The following is a 26,179-nucleotide window of genomic DNA, read 5'->3' as shown; positions in this document are numbered from 1 at the left end:
GTGAAGGAGCAGGCACTGCAGGTTGTTTTCAAGCCGGCCTCTGCAATCATCGAAGAGGTGAGTATGCCAAACAAATAACCTATTTAAAATTCGGAAGATGAATCTTACGTTGTGTTTTCTTTCTTTCTTTCTTTCTTTATATGTCATTTGCAGGGCAGCTCGAACTTCTTTCAAAAGCTAAAACATGGTACATCGACGGAACATTCAAGCTTGTCGCCAGCCATTTACCCAAGTGTTGACAGTGAATGCATTTGTCAGGTCCGGTGATGCTGCCAAGCAAGTGCCCCTTGTATATGTATTGATGTCGTCTCCCAAAAAGAAAGATTACAAGAAGGTGAGTTATTCAATATATACTTATGTAGGGAAACACTAAAACTAATATTATAGCGACTTGACCGTTTTTCCGATGAAAATGAAAAGAATTTGCACCATAGTACAGGTGTTAAGAGCAATTTTGTCAAACTTCCACGAGAGCCATCCGTTCAAAAGATCGTCCTTGAGTTCGAGCGAGCAATCTGGCCCGCGGCTAGAGAAGTTCTGCCCGGAGTACAAATTTCAGGATGTTCCTTTTAATTGAAACCAAGCAATCTGGAGAAAGGTTAGCAGCCAAAAAATAATACCCACCTGTTATGCTAAACTACCCACTTGGGCCTCCATGTTTTTGTGGGTCAATCTGCCCCTTTTTTAGCTTCCTAATCCCCTTTTCGTAGTGGTACTTTACTGCATTGGGCATTTTCCCTGTCATGCTGGTTCCCAGATCGACTCCTTCTCATATCTCGTGCCCAGGCCATGTGTGCAGTTTGGGTCACATTTGAATTCTTTTGTCGTAAGCACAGCTGACGTTTGCTGGAGACTTTGCAAATGTTTGGTGTGCCAGCTTTTTCTTGCATGTAAGTAACCAGGTATCCATTTTTCTCTATTTTTGAACTATAATTTTGCTTCAGTAATCATGTTATACATCTGGTAAGTGTGTCCTTGGTTCATGCGATCAGTCCCAGTTTTGCTTGATTGGTTTTGCAGTTTTGGTCGTGTTAGTCTGTCCATGGTTTTGGTGTTGTTTTTTCCTGGTTTTCCATTTGTTCCTTTCTTTTTCCTTTCTTGACTCGGCACAAAGGGGTCGGGTAGAGGTCCAGCGCTGGACTAGAAACCCCCTTGCTCGGTTGCGCTCTACCCCTGAAGATTCGCAGCCATTTACGAGCCTAATGGTGTCGCAGTCAGCTTTTCTTTCCCTTTGAATTGTATAGATTTGCCTCATTTAATACACCTGTGTTTCATTTTGCATGGGATTTCTTTGGGTTTTGGAACTGCCCTTTCCTGTTTTTAAGAACGAAAGGTTTGTGTAGGGATTGTTTCTTATTTATTATTCTTACTTTTTAAGAACGAATAATTTTCATGTTCAAATATTTGTTTATCCCTCTTACTTGATTTAGTTTCTTATACATGTACTATCTGGCTGTTTCTGAAATTAAAGTTTTTATTTTCACACAGAGATTGCTTTGTTTTGCTAACTCCACTGTGAGGTTGAGAGTTTGCTTTGTGAATTTCTCTTCCTCATTTTACAGACTAATTTTTGGTTATGATTTTCCCTCAACTGACCATCCACACACACAGTATTTTCCCCATACTTACCCACTTTACTAGAGATTATTATCTCAGTTAGTGGAGTGGAACCCCTTCTTGTAAGGGGATTCTTGCTTCAGCACCATAATCATGCCACAAAGGTTGCTAGTCTACTGCTGTTTTTTTTTTTTTTTTTTTTACTTTATACAACTACCACAAATATAACAAAAATAACGAAAATAACACATTTGGCGAAAAAATCATGACGTAACCGTGGTTGTTGCCAAAACTCACTAATGAGTGGTTTACGTTAACGTCAAACGTATCGAACTTTGGGTTTGAAGTTTGGTTTAATAGTCTAGTGAGAGACAATAGCTTAAATTGTCTAGATAAGTGCGAGCATCACTTCTCCATTTCGTCTGTAGCCCGCACGTCAAATATAAATCTACTTTCCTGCACAGCATTGCGTTATTGGCGTTCTTTTCAGGTTACTGTTCTAAAGCTAGATTATTGTTAACTCCTTTTGTCCAGTGTTTTAGTTTGTGCCCGAATGACCAAACGTGGCTAATGAATGAGAAATCCTCAACAGAAGTTGCTTGGAGAACTATCAACTCACCTGAACAACGACATGTGGTAAGAAACTCCAGCCCACACCCCAGCGCATACCCTGGATTCCAGAGGTTATTTTCTCGCCATGAAAAGAGCGACAAAAGAGCGAGTCACGAAGCGGCGAGAAAAACCTCTGGTACAGGCTGTTAACCTTTTTGAACATGCCGCCCCAATCACGTTGCGCTTTCCACTTCCAGAGTCAACTTTTGACCCTGGAGATTTCATTGGTCGATGGACAAACCGTTTTTTTATAAGGATTGCTATTGGTTAAGTCGAGGGGGACGATCAAACCGGTTTTTCACTGGTGGAATACAAGAAGACTATGAACGGTACAGTAGCGATAGCGACACGATAATCACAAATTCATGGCTGGCAGATTGAGGTTAATTCGTCTCATTGACGCTGGATGAATGTTTGCTGTTGGGTGTCCTCAGAGGGGGCGTAATCAAACAAGCACTCTGATTTTGTTTGGGAATTTGACGAAGGTGTGACTGAGCTTCTGACATATTTACACGTCAATGCCTTGAGTCATACTGCGACTGCTCCAGGGACTCGTTAAGTTCTTTAAATTTTTTCAGTTCTAATTCTAGGACTTGAATGTACGTTTGCATTTGTAACAAGTGTGAAACACTTCGACAAAAAACTCAGAAACGATGTATCGCACGGACTTGAGTACTGGTGAGGTGATTTATGAATTTGTCTCTTACAACATTCCAAGTTTTCGGCTCATTTCATTAAACAGTTTCGATTTTATTTTTTTGTTACGTGACAGTGACAACGATTAATTCACTCCACCGTGAGAATTTCCCAGTAGAGTGACCGGTAAACATTGCACAAATATTTTTATCACGTGGATAAAACCGGTTTGCCCAAGTTTCTAAAATAAACTCTTACTCTGGATGTCAATCAAAATATGTTGGTTTGCATGGAAGTGAGGCTTTTAACGGGCTGTACCAGAGGTTTTTCTCGCCGCTTCGTGACTCGCTCTTTTCATAGCGAGAAAATAACCTCTGGAACCCAGGGTACCCAGCGCATGGTTTGTCCTTGACAAAACTCTGTAGTTGTTATTGTCTTAACCTGTCACGAAAGAAAATTGAACTCAACTTTCCATTTCCTCCTCTTCAAAGTGAGTCTCAGTGCTAAGTTTTTTTGATAGTACCGGTAAGGTAACCGGTCAAGTCGCCCGAAAGTCATCTCACCCGAAGTCAAGTAGCCCGGAACCAGAGTCATGTTGCCCGAAATTCATAGTCGTGTCGCCCGAAATCCTAAGTCATGTCGCCCGAAATTTTATCGAGTGTATAAATTTGAAGAAAAGCAACAACTTAAGTAAATCGTAAAATGTTGTGTCCGCTAACCTATGCAAATATGAAGTTAAACAAAGACTCAAAATATCTCTGTTCATTTCAGCGTTGTTCGTTGCAGACTATGAACTGAACTGTTCATGCTACAGTACAGATTCTAGAAATAATAAGCGGAACACTCTCAGTTATAAGAATTTTTCACACATATCACTAAAATACATCAAGTTCTCTTACTTTAATTTATCAGCGTTTTTTCTTGTTTATTGTTAACCACGCGAACAAAGCGTGTTGGCATCATTCTCCTTAGGATCAGACGTGGCATAAATTACCGCGAGTTGTTTCTTGTTTCCTCAGTCGGTGGCATGTAAATTTTGATCCGGTTAACCATATATAAAGAGGGTAAGGTAAAAACAGCAACCTCATTCTGAGATAATCAGCTAGCTGAGACACGAAATCGTTACGCATACACCAAAGAAATACACAATGAGCCTTTATCCCTGTATCGAGTGCGGAAATGAAGTTCGACCACGCCAGCAAGCCGTTCAGTGCGGTGACTGCGGCTTTGGCAGCATCGCATCTGCGGGATTGGTATCGGCCAAGCCACCTACCGTTTGGCAGTAATCAGAGGAAGAATAGATCGGTTGTGCGTTGCATGTTCTCTTGCGTCATCGAACCCAAGTGACCAGGACCCCGCTGCTGAGAGCAGTTTGTCCCTTATTTTGAAACAAGAACTTAACCTTTCGAAGGCCCAGTCTTATCTTGAACGTTTTTTTCCTTAAACGAGTTAACGATAAAAATGAGGTTAATTTTTGCTTTGCAGATCTTTCTCCAGAGTATCCGCCTCCTAGCAACATTAGCCAGGCAATGGATAATTTCTCCGATGAGTATTAAACTTCGGTGAGTATTAAACCTAACTCCGGTGAGTATTAAACTTAAACTTTCCTCCTTCTCAATCCATGAGTAATTCATGAGTAATTCAGTAGTAAACTCAACCAGCTAAGCTAGCTTTAAAACTTACCTCCTCCACGGGTGCTTCCCCCATCAGTATATATCAGTACAGTTGTAGAATGCTCGACCGTAAGAAGCTTATTTAACGTTAACTAGAACATTTCCACCTAGATGAGTTGGTGCCGATGAATTTATACTGATGTGTGCTTTTCTACTCTTGTTTTAGAAATCACCCCTGATAATCTGCAGCACGATGAACAAGAATCACAACAATCAACGATCAACGAGAGTTACTCAGGTAAACCTTGATTACTTCAGTAAACCTCTCAATTTTCTTACACATCGACTGAAGTTGATGGCAGACTGTGTCTTTCTTTAAAAAAAGAAAACAAATTAGCCGTCGTCGTTCTATTTTTCTTTTTTTTTGCGATCGGGGGAGGGCTTAACCTTAAGAATATTCCAAGCAAACGTTCTTCGACTAGTAACACAAGTATTTATTGGTGTTGTTTATTGAGACACTACTCCTTTTTTCCTTCAGGTGACCCCGTACCCCTACCAACTGTATTAGAAGAAGAGCAGAGCAGTTGACCTACCGAATAATAGATGATGGGACCATCCATCGAAAAAAGAAGCTGATTGACTCAAGGGGCTTCGCCTACAATGTGAAGGAGCACGGGAAAGAGACCACCTATTGGCAATGTACGGTGCGCCCGAAAGGGAATTACCGCAGAGCTACTGTGAAAGAAAGAAGTGGACAATTTGTGACGGGAAAACAGTTCCACAACCACCAAGATCCTCGCTGCTGTGAAGGAGCAGGCGCTGCAAGTTGTTTTCAAGCCGGCCTCTGCAATCATCGAAGAGGTGAGTATGCCAAACAAATAACATATTTAAAATTCGGAAGATAAATCTTACGTTGTGTTTTCTTTCTTTCTTCCTTTCTTTATGTCATTTGCAGGGCAGCTCGAACTTCTTTCAAAAGCTAAAACATGGTACATCGACGGAACATTCAAGCTTGTCGCCAGCCATTTACCCAAGTGTTGACAGTGAATGCATTTGTTAGGTCCGGTGATGCTGCCAAACAAGTGCCCCTTGTATATGTATTGATGTCGTCTCTCAAAAAGAAAGATTACAAGAAGGTGAGTTATTCAATATATACTTATGTAGGGAAACACTAAAACTAATATTACAGCGACCTGACCGTTTTTCCGATGAAAATGAAAAGAATTTGCACCATAGTACAGATGTTGAGAGCAATTTTGTCAAACTTCCACGAGAGCCATCCGTTCAAAAGATCGTCCTTGAGTTCGAGCGAGCAATCTTGCCCGCGGCTGGAGAAGTTCTGCCCGGAGTGCAAATTTCAGGATGTTCCTTTTAATTGAAACCAAGCAATCTGGAGAAAGGTTAGCAGCCAAAAAATAATACCCACCTATTATGCTTAACTGCCCACTTGTGCCAAAATTTATTCGGAAACCCCTGAGCCCATGACCTCTGCGATGCCAGTGCGATGCTCAACCAACTGAGCTATGAGGCCACTCAGTTGAACTGTTGTCAGCAGCTTTATAAGGAGAATATTGGGCATTAATATACAAAAGAAACCAGCACATTCAGTATTTTGCACGAAAGACCTGAGATACGTCCCCAACCCAATGGATAGCCATGGTCTGGTGGGGCTTTTGCAGGTCGCCATTCCAATAGATAGAACATGACTGATTTCAAACTCTCTTTGACAAAAAGTATGAATAAACATTGAAATTAACATTTAATCTTGTTGTGAGGCAGTTACAATGCCTTTTTTTGAATAATGGTTTACTTTTAGTCATTGTCGTGGGCGACAATGGCTGTTTCATTTAGGTCTGATCAGATTCCTCCACACAGCTCTGTCCTTAGCCTTCTGCTGTCAGGAGCTCCTGTCTATGTCCAACCTCTCGAATTTTCTTTTTTTTACAGTGTCTTTAAATCTGAGGCTTGGTCTATCCTGATTGCGTTTGCCCTCGCATAACTGTGATTAGAGTAACTGCCGGGGGAGACGCTGGTGGTCCATCCTCTCAACATGTCTGAGCTAACTCATGTTCATCCGTCTTAGCATGTCCTCTATTAATGGTAGACAGCTCGTTTCAACACTTCTATGTTGGTTATCTTGTCTTTCCATGAGATGTTTATTATGGCTCGAAGGTGTCTCATTATGTACGCGTGGAGTTCCTTCACCTGCACTCTGTACACAGTCCAAGTTTCAGAACCATACAATAGAGTAGCCAGTACTATCGCTCTGTACACTTTGCATTTCACACGGATAGACACATGTCGATTGTTCCACAGTCTCTTCCTCAAGTTTCCAAACACAGCACTCGCTCTTCTCATTCTAAGAGATAGTTCATCCTCCAGCCTGGCATTCTCTGATACAGTACTCTCCAAGTACTTGATAGTCTTGCACTTGACTAGTGGCTCTGTACCAATGCTGATCTCTTCTGGTAGTGATGTTAATGATTGGAACTTTGGCGGTTGATGAAGGCACTCTGTCTTCTTCATGTTGATTTGGAAGCGGAATTGACTAACAACTTTCTTTGAAGGCCACCTCAAGCATGGCTGCCAGATATAGCGAGAAGAGTGTAGGTGTCAGCATACACCCTTGTTTTACCCCGTTGCTTACTGAAAAGTCTTTAGATACTGAACCACTCATTGTCACGTTTGCTTGCATACCTGTATGGAGTGCCTCGATCAGGCTGACAAACTTCTCTGTGCAACCATATTTCTAGAGTATCTGCCATAGTCCTTGTCGTGAAACAGTATCGAAGGATTTACTGAAGTCTATGAAGACTACATAAAGTTCGATACACTTTTCTTGAACCTGTTTCAAGCAGAAAATCATATCCATTGTGCTTCTTCCACCTCTAAAGCCGCGCTGGGTTTCCGGTAGTACATTCTGCGAGATCGCTGAGTCTGTTAAGTCGTACACGTGAGAGAATCTTACTAACAGTGGCTAGTAGTGATATACCTTGGTAATTTCCAGAATCCTTCCTGTCACCTTTCTTGAACAAAGGCACAATACTTGCATCCTTCCAGTCTTGGGGTACTTTCCGGGCATCCCATATCTCTTGGATGAGCTTGCACAGGCAGTTGGTAAGCTGAACACCACCAAACACCACCCATTCCTGGAGCTTTACCATCCTGTGTTGTCGTGATAGCTGGCATTAGTACATCAAAATTTGGTGGTTCATCCAGACTTGATACAACTGGTCGCTGCACTAGAGCTTCTTTAGCCTCTTCAGAGAGATCTCCTGGGTAGTTTAGTTGTTACACTGTAGGTTTTCCTGTCTAGCTGTATTCCTGAATCCTCGCTTCTAGTAGTCTCTTTAGGTGTTCATCATGCTCATCAAGCTAATCTTGATGTTTCCTCTCATGGTAGCCTAATACATCACTCGCAGTCTGATACACCGCATCATTCAGTGTTGCCCATTTCTCTTCTATGGCATTCTCTGAATTTTTGCTGTCCCAGTCTTTCAAGTTTTCATCCATTTCCTGTGTACGTCCTTCCTGCTTCTTTTGGCCTTTCAGTGCACTAGTGTTTAGCTTCCGTGGTGGCTTCGCACCCGTCTTGCAGTGCTGTTTTCTTCTGCAAATCCTTAATCTAGATCTCAGCATAACATGATCAGTGCCACAGTCCGCGCCTCTCATTGCTCTGGTGTCCAATACCTCCCTTCTGTCCCTCTGCCTGACTGTGATGTAGTCCAATAAGTGCCAATGCTTGGATCTTGGATGCATCCATGTCTTCTTGTGTAGGTGCTGGTTATCACAAGGTTGTACTCTGAACATATTGCAAGTAGAAGCTCTCCATTTGCATTGGAGCAAGGAGCAAGGATAGAACAGTAGGTTAGTGCGCGGCCTCGGTGCAAGAGGTCCTGAGTTCGATTCCCGGATTTCGCATCCTTGTTTCGACTTCTTTCCTTTCCGTGTAGCTAAGTAGCTTTAAATACCCGTAAAACGGAGCACTGATGGAGAGGGGGGAGTAAAATGAGCGCACCGTCGACCCCAGGTTTGTCAGTTGAATTACTGTTACGAGTTATCGACGTTAAATATAGTTAATTTACTTTACTTTTACTTTGCCTGCCTACTCCATGACTGCCTAGCACTCCTTTCCATTTCTCGGTGTCCGAACCAACTCTGACATTAAAATCTCCAACGATTATCAGCCTGACATCAGTCGGTACACGCCTGATAGTTTCACGTAAATCACTGTAGATCTTTTCCTTCACCTCCTCTGTGTTGGTCATTTTTGGCGCGTATACACAGATGAGTGTGGCATACATCTTCCGCTGTAGTGAGAGTCTCATAGTCATTATCCTGTCGTTGATTGGCACTGGTTCCTCATCAAGCATTTCTGTTATCTCCCTTCTAACTGCAAAGCCCACTCCTGCTTCTCTCCTTTCTTGAGTTGATCTCCCCCTCCAAAAGAAGATGTACCCATGGTCTTCCAAGCTGTCATATCCAGGCAATCTTGTTTCACTAAGTGCAGCTATGTCCACGTTGTACCTGTTCATTTCCAGAGCCACAAGCGCAGTCTGTCTTTCTGAGCGCTGTGATATTGCTCTGTCCAACAGAGTGCGTACATTCTATTCTGCTATGCACAAGGTTGCTGTTTTCCTCTTCTTTTGTCTTATCGCTCCTAGCTCACAGATCAGTGCGGACCTTGTTAACCCGAGCGACGAACCAGCCGGTATGAGTTGTTTTCTGATTTACCATTTCATGAACTGCTTGCAAAGCATTTGAGTACTTCTAGCTTTTGCTGGACTAGCAGCACATTCTTGGCAGATAAAGGTAATATCAGTGGTAAGGACAGGCCAAGACAAACTGATTCCAGTATCTGTTGCAGTGAATGACCAGATGATAGGTTTGTTTATCTCTGCTCTTTGTGAAGTGCATGTCACAATGCACCGACTGGCACAGTCCACCACAGACCTTGTGACAGATTTATCTGCCAGGATGTTCAATCTCACCCAGTGTAACTGGTAGTGGTCCACTACAGACCTGTGACAGGTACTGTTTTTAGTATAGCGCGCGGAAATCGAGCAGTCAATTCAAAAAAAGGCAGGCGAATGGCCATTCACATCTAGAATAATTGTAACATGGGTAGGGTTGTATGAGGATGTGTAAGGCACATCAACGGGTGGGCACGTGATCTCATCGCTCTTGACCAGTACATTGCAGAATTACAATTAAATTTCAGCTTACAGGTTAGCCTTGATTAATTTTTATTTCTACTACGTCATTGGTCTAAGTCGCTAAGAAGTCACATGAGAATTTAAATTTCTTTTTGTAGCTCTGTTGGTCTTGTGACTTCTCAGTCATTTTGTCGTGTTGCTGCTGCCAGACCCATATATCGTCCTCGCGCTCTTTCCATATACAGGTAGACATATATCTGCGTGAACTTGTGCTTGCCTGGTGTCTTGGCAAGTAAAGAGACCTCCCACAAAGGTCGCGGACCGATCTTTTCAGAAAAGGCTCGACATTTTTTAGTGTGGGTCTATCCGAGCGAATGGAGTGTGCCGTTCGTAACGCTAACCAAAATTAGCGTGCACTTCATTACCTCCAATCATCGCTAATGTTTGGTTAACAATCGCCATAACCAATGTGTTGTGTGGTAGTCATCCTTGGAATGTGCTAATCTCAACCCTGTACATATAACTTCCGCTTACGATCCTTCGCTTCTAAAAAGAACTCGTGCGTTCAAAAAATAAGCGGTACGTTCGGGTAATTGTCTCGTATTGTCTTAAAATCCCTTACTACTTACTAATACTTGGCAGGGATCCTCCAAGAGCAGGTGTTTGTATGATATAAGGATTTCTCTTGGCAAAAAAAAACGCTTATATCACAAGGAAGACCCTTAGCTGTGGGGCTAAGTTCCTCTACTTTGTATGAAGTCAGTCACTCGAGGCGCAATCTTAGATCAACGATTGCTGCTTGCTTTTCCTGCCATAAAAACTAAGAGGACCGCGGTGGAAGGGCACTTGCCACGGCTTCTCTTACCCTATGGAATTCACCACCTAAGGAAATGCGTGATATTGACAGACTGGATGCGTTTAGGCGTCATCTTAAGACATATTTTCTTAGGACGGCATTCAATGTTATTTTGCCGCGATTTGGTGGGCTTACAGATGGGGCCAAGAAGCCTCTTGATTTCCTATGTCATCATTGCGCATTGGTATATGTTATTATTGTTATTTTTCTATCTTCAATTATGACTTGTACAGTTTCTTTTTCAAACGTATGTACTGGATATTTTTAATTCATTTCTCGATAACTTAAAATAAAAGTCAATACTGCATTGTAGGGCGGGTTACAGTACAGTATGGATAACACGCAGAGTAAATTTACCATACAATTTAACGAATTTTTATAATCAAGTAAACGAAGCACATTAGGAAATACAAGAATCTCAAAATGCACATTAAAATTCTTCAACAACAATTCAAGGAACACATTTCTACAAATGCTGTCGAATCTACGCAATTACAAGACAAAAAACCTGCTTTATACGAGTGCGTTGTATCACATTGGCATCTGTCGTTTCGCCTACAAAGTGATTCTCTACCTTAAATTAACGATTATCGTTAATTCGTAATTTGCTCTGAATTTACTGTTGTCGTTAATTTAGAAGACTGAAAGTTTCATATGGATTATGGGAAATGCTCGTATGTTTTTTAAAAGACAACCCAAATGTATGCACATAGGATTCGAACCTGGCCTGAGAATGTTGATTAACCTGTCATCCAACCACTTTACCACCCCAGGGCTAGCTGCCAAGGGACAATACAATTGTAAACACTATTTGATAATGCTGTAATATCACTCGGCAAAAAACAATACTAAACACTGCAAAAGGTCGCTTTCCAAGCTTCACGACAAAGCTAAACATTTTAAAATCAAAATTTTGGCCTAAATTATTAATCTAGCTTAGGCCTAATTACTTTTAGCTTCAGCAGCGATATTCTATGGGAGACTTAAGAAGCAAGCGCCGGAAACGCTAACTTGTAGGGGGTTCTGGAGAAATTTCCGCCATAAAATTTTGAAATCTTGAAGCTCGGATGATGCTACTAAAATGACAGATGTTTTACTTCTTATTTTTATTTTTTTATGCAGTTAGGGACTGTGCAATAATTATCAGGAGGGCGGGGGGCCCTAAAACTAGAGGGGGGGGGGGCCTTAAATTAAAATAATGGAAAGGAGGAGGGGCTCTACATTAGATTTCTAAAGTAAGTCTAGGGGGGGTCTTAATTAAATTTCACAAATTCGATAATGAATAAATAAACATTTTCCAAATAGACAGATGCCACGCCTTTGACTATCAATAATGTCTAAATATTGCATTAACATAAACACATGCTTTAACATATTTATAATGTCAACATATGATAGATTGAAACAATCGCTCATGCACAGAAGTCACGAACCATGTTGGCATTTGGCATTTAAGACTCCACTCCAAGGGGGTCACCACCTTATCGTGGTGGGGTGGTTTGTGTGTCTCAATGACCCCTAGAGCTATGCCGGCTGCAGTCTTGTACTCCTGGTAGGGTCACCCATGCCGAACAGGTCGAAGGGTAGAGACCAGACGAAGTGTGATCCCCTGGTCCTCCAGGTTGGGGGTTGAGCTACAGGCCAATCACCTGTTCTCGGAAAAATACAACGGATTACAGAAACCGCAACTCATCAGATTCGAATCAATGATGGCGAAGCCGTGGCTGCTGACGGACAACCAGCCGGAAGCATCAGGACGTCACTGGGTAAAAGCCTACGGGAAGCTCAGCGACCGACGAGGTCAATGGCGACGCCAAAGTCAGTTACCCGGATTGGGTGCTGGAATGTACGCACGATGTATATAGCAGGTAAAGCCACACAGGTGGCGAGGGAGATGGATAGATACCAACTAGACGTGCTGGGGATCAGCGAGACAAGATGGACAGGGGCTGGACGGGTCACTCTCGCTAACGGCAGCACCTTGTTGTACGCTGGAGAGGAGGAAGGACATCAAAAAGGTGTGGCATTGATGATATCACAGGAGGCGCCGAGAAGCTTAATGGCATGGATGCCTGTAAGCAGCAGAGTGATCAGCGCAAGGTTCTATTCACGATTCAAGAAGATAACCATCATCCAAGCGTATGCGCCAACAAACGATGCCACACCAGAAGAGAAAGATGACTTTTATCACCAATTACAGACAACAACGGACAGGTGCAACAAAAATGACATTGTGATCGTCATGGGTGATATGAATGCAAAGGTGGGAGACGATAACAGCGAGATGGAGGAGGTTATAGGGAGACACGGGTTAGGGAGCAGGAACGACAATGGAGAGAGGCTGTGCGAGTACTGCTCCCTTAACGGCCTTGTCATCACCGGAACATGCTTCCCCCATAAGGACATACACAAGACCACGTGGGTCTCCCCTGACGGGCAAACAAGGAACCAGATAGACCACATCATGATAAGGAGAATATGGAGGACGTCAGTCACTGACACTAGAGTACAGCGAGGAGCAGATGCAGCTAGTGACCACTACCTCGTAGTAACGAAACTACAGATGAAGCTCCACAAAGACCCAAATAGGAAGAAGATCAAAGCCAGGTTTGACACACAAAAGCTGGATAGTGCGATGTTTAAAGAGAGGTTCAACATCGAATTAAGCAACAGGTTCGAAGCACTAGAGGTAGAAGAGGACGTGAATGACGACTGCAGCCAGATAGAGAAAGTGTACACAGAGACTGCAGACAAGGTGATGGGAAGGGTGAAGAAAAGGAGCAAGCAATGGTTGAGGGATGACACATGGAGGGCAATAGAGGAAAGGAGGCAGATAGGAAATAAAATTGACAGTACCAGATCAGAGCGTGTCAAAGGAAGGCTGCGCATAGAGTACAGGCTGAAGGACAGAGAAGTGAAGCGCAGGGCAAGAGAGGATAAGAGACACTGGACAGAAGAGATCGCTAAGGAAGCTGAGAGATCTGCTGAGAAAGGACGCACAAGAGAGCTGTACCAGGCGGCAAGAAGACTAACTAATAAGAAGATGAGACAAGCCGCTGCCGTAAAGGATAAGCATGGAGAAGTAATCAAGGACAAGGAGGTGAGACTTGAGAGATGGGCGGAGCACTTTGAAGAAGTGCTTGTGAGGAAGGCGCCTTCGAACCCTGTAACAGATGAGGAGACAGCGGCAGAAGAGATGAGGGAGATGGACACAGCAGAGATCAGGGAAGATGAAGTCAGACAAGCCCTAAGGAAGACGAAAAGTGGAAAGGCACCTGGAATGGACGAAATACCCGCAGAGGTGCTGAAAGCAAGCGGCGACACAGCAGTACAAGAACTGACAAGACTATACAGGAAAATATGGAAGGAAGAGAGAATACCAGATAACTGGAAGAAAGGCATCATCGTCAAACTACCAAAGAAAGGGGACTTGAACGAATGTAAAAACTGGAGAGGAGTGACACTGCTGCCAGTAATGAGCAAAATCATGGGCCGAATCATAATCGATCGGATCCAACGGGGAGTGGATGAGGCCCTCAGAAAAGAACAGGCGGGGTTCCGTAGGAATAGGAGCACAGTGGAGCAGATCTTCATTCTCCGCAACATCATGGAGCAGGTGAATGAGTGGAGAGCGACGCTGTACACACACTTCATTGACTTCGAGAAGGCCTTTGATTCGATCCATAGAGAAAGCTTGTGGAAGATCATGAAGTCGTACGGCATACCTGAAAAGCTGGTGAAGATGGTTAAAATCATGTATGAGGAATTTGAGTGTACGGTAATGGATGACGGGGAACAGACGAGGTGGATCAAGATCACGACGGGAGTCAAGCAAAGGTGTGTTATGTCAGGATTTCTCTTCCTCATAGCAATAGATTGGGTGATGAGAAAGACGACACACGGGCATAAGAATGGAATACGATGGAACTTCACCAGCGTATTAGAAGACCTTGACTTCGCAGACGATATTGCTCTGATCTCGTCGAAGTACGAGCATATACAGAGCAAGACGGATCGATTGGTGGAGAACGCTGGGCGTGTAGGACTGAAGCTCAATGCGGCAAAATGCAAGATGATGAGATCGAATACAAGACGGCAGGACAGGGTCAAGATTGGAGAAGATGAAGTCGAAGAAGTGGAAGAATTCGTATACCTCGGAGCAACGGTCAGGAAAGATGGTGGTGGAACTGAAGATATTAGGAACCGACTAAATAAAGCAAGAAGGGCGTTCTATAACCTAACCAAGATATGGAGGTTACGGAGCATAGGACGCCAAACGAAGACCAAGCTGTTCAAGACGCTAGTACGCCCAGTACTACTCTACGGATGCGAGGCATGGAAAATGACAAAGGTGGAGGAAAAGAAGATGGACGCATTCCAGTTTGTGTGCCTCAGACGAATCCTCGGAATTCGGTGGCCACAGAGAGTGAGCAACGAGAGGATAGGGGATATTACAGGAATAAATAAGACCAGTGATGAGATCCGCAGGAGGCGCTGGAACTGGATCGGGCACGTCTTGAGAAAAGATGCAACCGACAACTGCAGGGTAGCGTTAGGGTGGCAACCAGAAGGGAAACGGGCAGTAGGTCGACCAAAGACCACGTGGAGACGAACTGTGGAAAATGAGCGAAAGAGTGAAGGGTGGAACAGCTGGAGAGAAGTCAAAGTCATAGCGAAAGACAGAGTGGGTTGGAAGACGAGGGTTGCGGCCTTATGCGCCTCCTGGCGCGGAGAGATCTAAGTGCTAAGTAAGTGCATTTAAGACTTCCCGCAGACATGCCAGGTCTGTTCTTGATTTAAACAGCGAGAGGGTTTCTAGGTGTACAGTTTCTAGGAATGCCACATACTTCTGTTTCATAGTTGTCATCAATGGGTTCATCTCCCAAAGACCGAAAAATTATACAGGTTCGGGTCCTACGGCTTTCTGAGGCAGCAATCCTCTTCTTCTCCCTTTTTTTCTTCTGTTCCTTCTTTTTTCTTGATTTGGATGCTTTAGATTTGACACCAATAGGAAATGTCGCTTTATATTTAGCCATCACCCTATTCAGGTCTTCTACAAGATGCAGAACGTTAAGCGATTGTTTGCCACTGGAGGAGGGTCGACAGCAAAGAGGTGCAGAAATTGTGCGACGACTTTTTGATTGACGTGAATGCCTGTAATCACTTCATAGAGCACCAAAAATTCCTTGCAATGGAAGCAAAAAAACGGGCAACGGAAAGGAACAAACTTCCAGACATTAATTGGTCCGACGAGGTTGAAGTCAACTCGCTGTCTGCAAGTAAACTGAAACTCTAGCAAAGGAACACGGTTTACCCGTCAGCGGAGGGAAAGCAGCACTCGTACCTCGTGTTCTAGGTTCTGGGGACGCGCAAGGTAAAGAAAACCCGGATGAGAAGCAATCTAGCAGTTCCGAAGACCAAGAAGATAATGAACAATCAGACGATTCGGAAATTGACGATTATGAAGAACAATGTTTCGAGGTGCTCTTCATCCCTGACGACGCAGTGGAATGCGTTGCACTACGGTGAATAAAGGTACGGGTTAGAGAGGGGGACACATCATAATTTTGAGACAACGTGAGGGGAGTCAGAGCTAATCTTGACGCTGCTGGAGGGGAGACCTACCTAATTTTCCCTTTGGTGAAGCTCATTCTAGGACCCCCCTTCCTCATAATTATTGCACAGTCCCTTAGAAAATATCATTAGCACCAAATGAAAGCTCGCCTTTCAACAAGGAGTTAAAACGAGTGCATGGCCCCGCGCTAACATATGGTTTTTTTTTTCAACATATCTTGTTTAAGCTCTTATACAAAATCTTGTTATTCTTTCATAAATTCAACATGCATTTTAATGGGCAAGGTTTGATCGGTTAAGGGAACAAAACATCTTGAGGGATTAGGGATCCCTCTGCGGGTGCTGCGACGCCATGGAGGCGCCTTCTGAATGACGACGGTGGCGGCAACCATTACGCCATTCTAAAACATATTCAGTTGTGACAGGGTTGGTTTCTCGTATCAGGGAATTTAAGATCTACCACGCTAATGTACATTTTTAAACTCTTGCCTCGTTATTCCAGATCGCTCAACTTCTACGAACAATTCGAAGCATCCAGGAATTAAACGGAGATGACACTAGGAAGTCGTGAGAGCAGAGCTGTCGCAATGGTAATTGCACAGGATCCCGTTGCCCGAAGCTTCCATACGTATTGTACCCTTGAGTCAACCCTGTCCCGCGGGAATCTTTCTATTTTTAGAACTACTATATTTTGACGTATGTGACTGAGGACATACGTGAAGTGGCTTCCATACATCACATACGTATGTGATGACTATTGGTCTGTTATGATTGGCTATTGTGACAACACCCACTAAAGCCCCCCTTGGAGGTGTTTCTAAAAATAAAAAGATACGGGAAAGGGTTGACTTAGAGTGTTAATATGGAAGATGGAGGCTCCGGGTAATGGGCCCCTGTCGGACAAAAATAACCTACACACTATTCGCAAAGAGTAGAGCATGAAGTTCCTGGTGTTGCGGCCTGTCCTATGTGGTGTATCATGGTAGGGAGGGTAAATTCTCGATGATATAAGCTAAATCAAGCTACTCTAAAATCCAAAGGTTAATTAAAGATATGATGACGATGTCTCGCTTCCCGCCTATGTACCCGGGTTCGATTCCCAGACTAGGTGTCATGTGTGTGTTGATTGAGTTTGTTGCTGTTTTGTGGCTTTCTTTCTTCCGTCGATGTAGACATCCGTGATCTATATCAGAAAAAAAAAGTTATCGTTAATGTTCCTCACGCAGCTTTTTCGTAGGAAGTTAGGCAGGAAATTCTTGCGTGATACTGATAATAACGAAAGTGCATGCGACGAGACTGAATTATAAATACTCTTGTTTTTCGGCCATTTTAACTTGATCAAAAACAATAATCGAAAGCAAAATGCGGTGATAAACATTATAAGGCATTTTAATTTGACGTTTCGTATCATATAACATACATTATCATGTACGGGCAACAGGGTCGAGAGCATTGTTGAATTGCACTGTGAACGCATTGGGCGACTCATTTTCATCATTGTGTGCGCGGAGCAAGAACTCAAATTACAAGAAAACAATATACCTGGAGCTGAGCTTCCTAAACAACAGGCAACCCAAGCATAGACTTTGTATAGGGAAAATTCTCTCATTGGCTAAGCGTTTCAAATTGTCCAATGAGAAGGCAGAATGTAATACGATCGCCACCAAGCTATAACGGCCGTACCCACACATCTAGCTGAACGCATGGGAAGATTATAGAAAGTTGCACATTATTTGGAATTTATCCGCCAAAAATCGCTGTGTGGTCCCGGAGTTGAGCTGATGTGATAGGAAATTTATCTGGCCTTAAGGCTGTGGTATTTTTATGGCTATTCGGACCGTTACTTTGTGACACGAGAGCAATTTGTGGGATGAGATCGCCGCGAGTCACCAGCCTTTCTTCTCTTTATGAGAGGAAATGACAGCTAACGACGTCACATCGTAAAAATTCGAAAGCCACAAACCCGTCTATAACGGACACAAGTTTGTCCTCCGTTTGCACAGAAATGACGAGGACAACTGTACGTAGGGGTAAGTGAAGTTTATTTCTACATTTAGAGCTTATTTTAGCATTTATAAGCTCAAGGTTAATTTACCCATATAAAAGCTATAAATCGTATACCGAGCTTGGGCTGCCTGTGCCTAAACCACCAGAATATTGTACATGATGGCTCGCTTGCCAAGGTGCAAAATTGTCCCGAAAACGAAAAGATTTGATCAAAAGGTCAGTGAGTTTGAGGTACATACCACGTTTACTAAATTAAAGAGATAGTTAATTGTTATCGTACAAGAGTATACGAAAGTCTTTTTGTTTGCAGATCAAAATGGCTCTTCCCCAAAACACTCCCACAAAGCAATTCAATAAGACTCTCGACCCTGTCTCCCGCGCAACCTCAAAGTGGCCAATTAATTGTCCCACCATATATACTGACTGCTAGGATCTAAATTGTGGAAATGGAGCATTTTCGCGATTGTACTAGAAGAGACGTTACATGTTACCTCCGGGCAATGAAATGAAGAGTCACTTCGAAAAATTTGGCAAAGCATTGGAAGTACAGTATTTTTGTATAATTTACTGAAAATTATAATTAAAAAAACCTTAAGTAACTCTGTCTTACCTCTTTATTTTTGGCCAGCAATGAAGAGCAAAAATTAGGAACCCCTTCAGGAAAGAATGAAAGAATTACACTAGGAATTACTACAGGATCAGGTTGAACGAAGTCTGCAAACAAACCATTTTCAGGAATGTTAAGCGAGACAACGACTGTCGTGATATTGAAACATAATAAACATAAAACGACACAGACAGAACAGAAAAACAACAACAACAACTGTTAAGAGCCCCAACTGGCCGGAGGCAAGATAGTTGGCTATTTACAAGTGCAGCTCAAAAGTAGAGCCAGGGACTACCATGAACAAATTCAACCAGTGGCCAGAACGGGTCTTGAACTCGGGATCCCCGGATCTCAAGACAAGCGCCCTAACAACTGGGCCGAATCCCGTTCAAGGCTGGATTTTCCGCGCTTCCTTTTATTTGCTCAACTAACTACTCTTATAGAAGGGATCCTCGCACTTAATGGACAATTTAAGCCTTCGCGCAGAATGTGTGGACATCATTAAATATAAAAAAAGTGTAATACCAGTGCAAATTACACGTCGAAATTCTGGATTATGATTGGCTAATGAACAATAGGGTTTGGTCACAACCAATCAAATCTTTTGTTTTCAAATCAAGCGAGCGCCCTGGATGGCGCAATTTATTGCGCAATTATTCCCTGATTGGGTGATACGCGTGCGTTTGTTCTGCTTAAGTGGATTCCCTAATAATGCACTGCGCATTCTGTTCTGCGCATAACACAGCGCAGGACACGTTCGTATTCAGGCATGGCTAAAAGGCTTCTATTATGGTCAATTTCCACGGCTCAGTTCTGTTTTCTTTGTCTCACAAGTCTCAACGGATATTTCTAAACAAAACAAAGTTTGAATTTAACCATAAATACTGTTAGCCATGTGTGAATATTGGCATATTGCTGGTTTTCACTGACGTGATCAACAGCCATGTTTTTCAACCGTGAAACAAAAGAGAACGTTTGCATAATAATATAATTGAATTCCCGGAAGATTGGGTCAGGGCTCCAACATGGCCGCCGTTTCTTTGTTTAGGGGCTCCAACATGGCCGCCGTGACGTCATGTTGAAACCGAGAATCGAACGTGGCCAAAAACATTTCAAAATGGCGACCTTTCGTGCGGGAAAGCTCGCTAGAAAGAAAAATGGCCGTTTTCAGAGCACAACAGTAAAGAGAAAAACAAGAAACTTTTTAGACTGTCGCAAAACAAAAAGGAGAGTAATAGCCTTGATGATGCTTAAGTGTCATTTTAGTCCGAGAGTGAAAGTGAAACCGCGCTGTCGGGGAGACGTGTTGTTGAAGGGTCGAGCTTGGTTTGCTTTCTGTTTTCTCCTAAACGGGGTTGGTGACCTATCTTTTGTTTGGCATAATTTTATTCTCTTATTCCTCCTGTTTGTGCTGTGAAAACATTTTCAAAAATTCACGTCAGAAAAAAAAAAGTTACAGGAAAAAAAGTATTCGTAGCCATCACTCGTGGACACAAAATTGTCTCCTCGAGATCATGCACCTGATCATGCACTGTAGCCAGTGCCTTTTCAAGACGTGTGTGCCATAAAACAAACATTAAATTATTCCTTTCGAACAATTCAATACACGTGAATTACGTCAAAGCTGTGCTTCCTGTTTCTGAAAAACGTTGCGTGAACCGATGGAACAAATGTGTCTTTGATATAGGAAGTCGCACTGATTAAATGAGTAACTTGAGTAGGTTTCATCTCCCAAACGAGCTCGGTGACCTATTTTTTTTAATTGCACATTTCGAGTCACCATAATGTAGGGAACAATGGAGAAAGGTTTAAAGAAAATCTTACGACAAGTTCTATTATTAAGGAATCACCTTAACCATCTCGAATTTTTTCATGTCTATTATTAGTAAGTAATCACATGATTTTTCTCGTGCAATTTGGAATAAATAAGCACTTGTAAATTTTCAAAGTCTACAAATTGCACTCACCCTACGGTCTTGTGCAATTTTGGCCACCTTTGAAAAAAATTATAAGTGCTTACTTATTCCAAACTTGCACTCGAAATCATATGATTACCTATACATATTCATGATCACTGTGGCGGCAAATTTGAATACGATCCCGCTGTGAATAGGCCAGAATAAGAGAAGAAAGGGCCCAAATTGGTCGAGTCGTGCTTGTAAAACTCGCTTGTCTGACTTCCAGAAGTCGTAATCCTAACTTTCACGCGGGGCTTTTTGAAGAGCAAGGTTGTATCTACACATTTAACTTACACAAGAGAATCTAAGAAAGTGTAAACACTGTTCTTTTAAACTTGAAAATTGTGAAAAAATTACCTATTTCAGTATATCCTGCGAGTAGTTGGTTTCTCCTACGCTTCCCGAGAGAGAAACCACTGCGAGCAACCGTTAATTTCTTTGAGTGAGCCACCGTCCAGCGCTAAGGACGAATAAGTTAAATTTGTACCGGTAAAACGAGTTACTAAACTTGTTTTGGCGCTTGCGCGTGCGTTCAGCTACGTAACTGCTGCGTTTGGGCGAGCCTGCTGTGTAGAAATTTCCCGCGAAATAAGACGAAGTGATGTCAAATACAACACGTGGGATGTGACGTACTTTGCACATGCTCGATGGAAAATCAAACGGTTGCTCGCAGTGGTTTCTCTCTCGGGAAGCGTAGGAGAAACAAACTACTCGCAGTGTAATTTCAGTATAAAGACCGTTTTTAAGAGCGATTTTCTAAATCTTGTCACGGCCTTCCACATTTTCACGCGCGGTAAATGGAAGATGTACCTTTTCTTGAGCAGAATCTGTTTTAATTCAAAGAATTGGTGAACGAGAACCACTGTTCTTTTCGGTTTCAAAACTACTAATGAAACATACTTTTGAAAAATGGCGCATCTCGAGGAAGAGCTATTTAAGCAATAGAGGACATTTTCCGTGTTTCAATAGCCTCATCTAAACACAAGGGAGAGTTGGGAGAATTCGAGACAGTTATGCAAAACCGAGACGCAGTCCAGATTTTGCAACAGTGTCGAGAATTCTCCCAACTTTCGCCAGTGTTCAGATGAGGCTATGGAAGTACGGTATTGCTTTTATAAAATATTTCTCAAAGATAATTCGACAAATGAAGGTAACAAATGAAGGAAGATTCTTGATCGAAACTGATTTTCTTGCTCATATTTCCTACCAGCGAATCAAAACGCGCGTCTGACGACATATAACCAATCAAAATGCGTGTGCTGTCACAGCCCTGTTTCCACACTCTCATCTAAACACAGCTATTGACCAATGAGAGTGCACGCACTATCCTAATTATTTTATAATGTTTTCTGGCCATCGCTGCATAACAATTCTTGTCAATCAAACCAGTGGATCGTGAAATGGCCACGAATAACCGCGAATTTTAAACTGATCGTTAAGTGTCTTCTGGTTCATTCCACGTGCCGACCAAAATAGTGCAATGAAGAAGGAAAAAGAAAATATCAGCGATCGGGAGCTCTTTTCAGAGCTTTTAGAAAACCCGATCCATCCATTATAAGTTCATATGGTTCCTCCGTTTGTTGACAATGATTGCCCGATATTCCACCTTCAACTAAATGCAGAAGCAGTTTGGAGACGGCCCTCTTTTAAACGCCAGCTTGTAACACGACCGAAGAAGTGCGATCTTAGAAACAATAGCATAAACGAAGACTTGCGAGGCCTTTGTTTCTTAGCTGCTCCTCCAAAAGTTAATGAGCTGAGCTGTATTCCATTACGGGCGCGCGTACGGGTGTATTCTGTAAGTGCGCGTAAACTCAGACCAATAGGAGTCATTCTGGTCATGCTTCTCCTCTAATTTTGCAGATCTATAATTTTGACTGTGCCGCAAGTTTATATCCCGAGAATAATAGGCATTCTGCGTGATGCGATTGTCACTTTAAAAATTCTGCTGTCTTCAACGGGATTCGAGCCCATGACTTCTGCGATGCTGGCGAAGTGTTCTAACAACTGAGCTATGAAGCCTTACAATTAGGAGCAGGTCAATCTGTTGGGCCCCAGCTGTTCCCGTAACAGGACGTCTCCCCACTGTGTGGCTTCATCGCTCGGTTGGTAGAGTATTGCATCGGCATCGCAGAAGTCATGAGTTTGAATCCCGTTGAAGCCGCTTGATTTTTCAGGTGTCTATAAGAAATAATTTCTTAAATTGTTCAGAGAAGTACGAGGATCACTTCTATCTTTCGTCCATAAATTGTAATTCAAATAATCATTTCTTTCATTTATCCGCGATTATCTTTCCAACTTTCATTTCATTCTATTCTTCTAAATATCAAGAGTCAACACCTAGTATGTAATTGTAAGTCATACCTGAGTGGAGTTCAAAATGACATTAACGTACAGAAACGCAGTGTGTACTGGTGTCAAGAGACCAAATAACCACGTGATACCCAACAGGGGCATCAACATCAAGCACGCTCTGATCCCCAACCTGCAACAAAAAATGTGTTCACATAAACTTTCACTGGAGCTTTCCAAAAGACAGAAGTTTAAGATGTTAACTGTCTCACCTGGCTTGTTCGATGCGCTTGTGCGATATATGTTGCATTGATGCCATTTCCTTTATCACTCGCACGACAATTACCGTGTTCGCCTAAAACAATAGAGTAACAATCAACTTAGCGAACATTTGTCAAAGGAAAAGACAGGAGACGAAGAAGGCCGAACTCAGTCGAAGGCAACCCAAGGGCTTTTTTTACTTACGCGGTAGGGGTGTGCGCCACTCCAATGTCGTTTAAGGTGCTGTTACATGAACCGATGTTAAATTTGTGTGGTGTAACATAACGTAGAGGGTGATTCTTAATGTAACATGTTGTTGCCCGAATTTTGTTGGAGTTAGTGCGTGTAACACCTCCGCCTTTGACTTTTAACGCGACATCGTCCCAGAATGCACCACGGAGAAGAGGAATAAGTCACGTCGATAGTCACTTCAACAGCGTCCGCCACATTTCTTGCTCAGGATTTATCGAGCAGAAGTCTGGGCTCAAATATTGCGAGCAAATCATCTCGTGTAATACACCGTTGCCGCATCATTGTTCCGTTAAACGTTGTTTCGTGAGGGATGGATTAAGAAATGGCGTTAAAAATCGGCTCGTGTAACATCACCTTTATGTACGACCTACCCCCAGCAATACTGGCATTAACTTTACCGATTACAAAATGGATTGAAAGCTGAGTGAACCTTGGAAGGCAAGGGCTGGGATTCGAACCCGGAACGCTGGGATACGGGATATCCACTACATTACGCATGCCAAAGGGCAAATTGAGTGACAATCCAAACGAGATGGTGGGACGAGCTAAAAGAGAAATCAAACTGACCCCTTTGAAGGCACTTGGTTCGAGAAGTACCTTGTGTCAAAGAAATGTTTATTTACAATAACAGATCATAAAGGTATGTTTATTTACCATAACAGATCATAAAGTTATTGTTTGGCATTATATGTTTCGTTTCGGGTTTTATCATACTGAGTGGCTACACCCGAGCGTGCAGAAGTTCAAAAAATTAAACGTCCTTCTTGTGAAATGTTAGCCAGCAAATTATTAGTAACGATTACTAACCGAAAAATATTAAACATTCGCTAAAAAAACCATACACGGACGTCGCACAGGCGCATTGCTATCGCTGGTGTCACTCCTCCTGTGCAGTGACTTTTAAGGCCCACCTTCAACTGACAGGCTTTTCGACTGTTTGTTTTTGTTATGGAAATTCGCATTGCTTGTCGTAACGATCTGATAGGATGAATTCAGCTACGAAAATTGTTCCACGGCACGCAATGCGGCCCGTAAGGTGAACGTGGTTCCTTAGGTACCGAACGTTTTGATGTAACCTCTTTTCTAAGGAGATAGATAAAAGACACCGGAGTTTTAAATATTAGGGACATTTAGCTTCGCGTTTTCAAAGTCGACCGCAATCTTTAAACCGCGGTTAGCCGTTAGCTGTTTGCCGTTTGCCGTTTGCCGCAGGGACAAAAATAGACTTCAGCATAAGATTCTGCATTTGGCGGGAAAAAACGCGCCATGTTGGATTATTGTTTTACTTTACATGTTTTAATTCAACCGAGAAAGCGTCTTCAAGGAAGCGCAAATGAGCAGCAAAAATGTGTTTACTCAAGAGTTAAAAAACAAAACATAACTTATTGATTGAAACGTGAGTTCCTACAGAATTTTAAGGTGAAAAACTCTGCGGTAAATCATTTGCCGCAAGAAGGGTACCCAGCCGTAAAGAAGTTGAACCGCAAAGTGCAAACTCGACCGCAAGGCCATGTCACGGGACACTCAAAATACGCGATGCCAAATATCTCTATTCTCTATTTTCACGCATCCCACAATGCTTCGCGCCTTGGGGGGTAAAGCGGCGGGTCTAATTTGCAGGTCGCAGGTCGCGGGTTGCAGGTCATTGTTTCACCAATACAGAAAGTATCCTAAACATTCTTAAAAGCTAACCTTAGGCCTAAAAGCTTTTGTTTAGGCCTAATTAGGCCTAAGGTTAGCTTTTAAGAATGTTTAGGATACTTTCTGTATTGGTGAAACAATGACCTGCAACCCGCGACCTGCGACCTGCAAATTAGACCCGCCGGAGGTAAAGAGAAGCTTTTCATTTGGTTTCGTGTTACAGCTCTGCGTATGAACATGGGGAAAAATGATTTCTGCTGCGCCCCTGGTTGTTCTAATACTAGAAAAACGAGAGGAGATTTGCAGTTTTATCGTATTCCAAAGGATATTAACCGAAGAAAGGTTTGGTTGAAGAGAATCCGTAGAAAGAACTTCTCGCCGACTGACAACACGCGGCTCTGCTCAGTGCATTTCTTTGGAGGTCAGAAATCTGATGAAATTGACAGTGTATCCTACAATCCTTCCATTTTTAAACACAGCCATGTGAAACCAAAGCTTACAAGGTCAACAAAAAACAGCTTAGCGGCGACCAGAGTGTCAAATGCACCCCCACATGTCCGAAAGAAAAGGCCAAAACCGGTAAGGAGTACTTTGTGTTTTGACGAGGGGACGTTCCATTTTACATTCCTTGTGTGAAATAATCGGGCCCAATACATTCTGAACGGTTTTCTTTCCGTTGTTTCGTTTTCGTTTAGCATGCGGAAACTGCAAAAGGGCGTCCCAAACCAGAGGTTTGTACTCCAGAAAATCATAAAGTGTGGAGTCAGTGTTTACCAGCAGACCATCCCTTAAAAGAGCATGATTACTGCAAGGGCCAGGTAGATTTGCAGTCAATGAATATGGAACAATCCGTAGTCAATGAACTGCTAGAGGTGCACTGCAGAATAAAAGAACTTGAAGAGGAAAATGAAAATCTCCGTTCAAAATGCCTTCTTCTAGAACAAGTAAGACTTGATGACAGGAAATTCCAATTTTGGACTGGGTTCCCCAACTATGAAACCTTTACAGCTTGGTTTCACTACCTGGAAGGTGTTGGAGCCATAGGAAGAATGAGACACTGGAGAGGTAGTGAAATGTGTTCAAAGGATCCTTACCCAAAGAAAGCAGCTAGAATAGCCAAGCTGACTCCAGAAGAGGAACTATTCATGGTTCTTGTA

The 26,179-nt window shown here is 42.7% G+C and overlaps 4 protein-coding genes across 4 annotated transcripts in view; 1 reads left to right on the top strand and 3 right to left on the bottom strand.

Annotated features, from left to right (window-relative positions):
- Nucleotides 1-6,512: 6,512 nt before the first annotated feature.
- On the bottom strand, nt 6,513-7,582 carry LOC137973604 (uncharacterized). Its single transcript, XM_068820451.1, has 2 exons — nt 7,391-7,582; nt 6,513-7,001 (listed from the first exon to the last, which is right to left on the bottom strand). Exons 1-2 carry the CDS (start codon nt 7,580-7,582, stop codon nt 6,513-6,515), a joined length of 681 nt encoding a protein of 226 aa, XP_068676552.1.
- A 912-nt stretch (nt 7,583-8,494) lies between these two features.
- LOC137973594 (craniofacial development protein 2-like) lies at nt 8,495-8,953 on the bottom strand. Its single transcript, XM_068820440.1, has one exon. The coding sequence runs from the start codon at nt 8,951-8,953 to the stop codon at nt 8,495-8,497; it is 459 nt and encodes a 152-aa protein (XP_068676541.1).
- A 3,332-nt stretch (nt 8,954-12,285) lies between these two features.
- On the top strand, nt 12,286-15,959 carry LOC137973584 (uncharacterized). Its single transcript, XM_068820430.1, has 3 exons — nt 12,286-12,709; nt 14,888-15,118; nt 15,787-15,959. The coding sequence occupies exons 1-3, from the start codon at nt 12,286-12,288 to the stop codon at nt 15,957-15,959; spliced, it is 828 nt and encodes a 275-aa protein (XP_068676531.1).
- Nucleotides 15,960-16,782: 823 nt separating this feature from the next.
- The window catches only part of LOC137973575 (adhesion G-protein coupled receptor D1-like), a 31,469-nt gene continuing 22,072 nt past the window's right edge, over nt 16,783-26,179 (bottom strand). The window contains exons 6-9 of the mRNA XM_068820418.1: nt 23,141-23,223; nt 22,941-23,061; nt 18,622-18,665; nt 16,783-17,187 (exon numbers count right to left, since the gene is read on the bottom strand). Coding sequence (XP_068676519.1) covers nt 17,109-17,187; nt 18,622-18,665; nt 22,941-23,061; nt 23,141-23,223 — 327 coding nt within the window. The 3' untranslated portion in view covers nt 16,783-17,108. The remainder of the gene's footprint in view (nt 17,188-18,621; nt 18,666-22,940; nt 23,062-23,140; nt 23,224-26,179) is intronic.

This window comes from Montipora foliosa, chromosome 1 (assembly GCF_036669935.1).
Source record: "Montipora foliosa isolate CH-2021 chromosome 1, ASM3666993v2, whole genome shotgun sequence".
Classification (NCBI taxonomy): domain Eukaryota; kingdom Metazoa; phylum Cnidaria; class Anthozoa; order Scleractinia; family Acroporidae; genus Montipora; species Montipora foliosa.
The sequence above is the reverse complement of the archived record's forward strand: the minus strand, read 5'-3'. Positions and strand labels throughout refer to the sequence as shown.

Bases quoted from the DNA above. Each gene is read 5' to 3' on its own strand.
- LOC137973604 (XM_068820451.1), bottom strand. From the start codon at position 7,582: ATGGTAAAGCTCCAGGAATGGGTGGTGTTTGGTGGTGTTCAGCTTACC. The intron at 7,002-7,390 runs GTTAGTAAGATT...TATATCTGGCAG, and splicing joins GTATATCACTACTAGCCACT to CCATGCTTGAGGTGGCCTTC.
- LOC137973594 (XM_068820440.1), bottom strand. From the start codon at position 8,953: ATGAACAGGTACAACGTGGACATAGCTGCACTTAGTGAAACAAGATTG.
- LOC137973584 (XM_068820430.1), top strand. From the start codon at position 12,286: ATGTATATAGCAGGTAAAGCCACACAGGTGGCGAGGGAGATGGATAGA. The intron at 12,710-14,887 runs GCGAGATGGAGG...GGGATATTACAG, and splicing joins AAAGGTGGGAGACGATAACA to GAATAAATAAGACCAGTGAT. The intron at 15,119-15,786 runs GTTGGAAGACGA...CTCGTGTTCTAG, and splicing joins CATAGCGAAAGACAGAGTGG to GTTCTGGGGACGCGCAAGGT.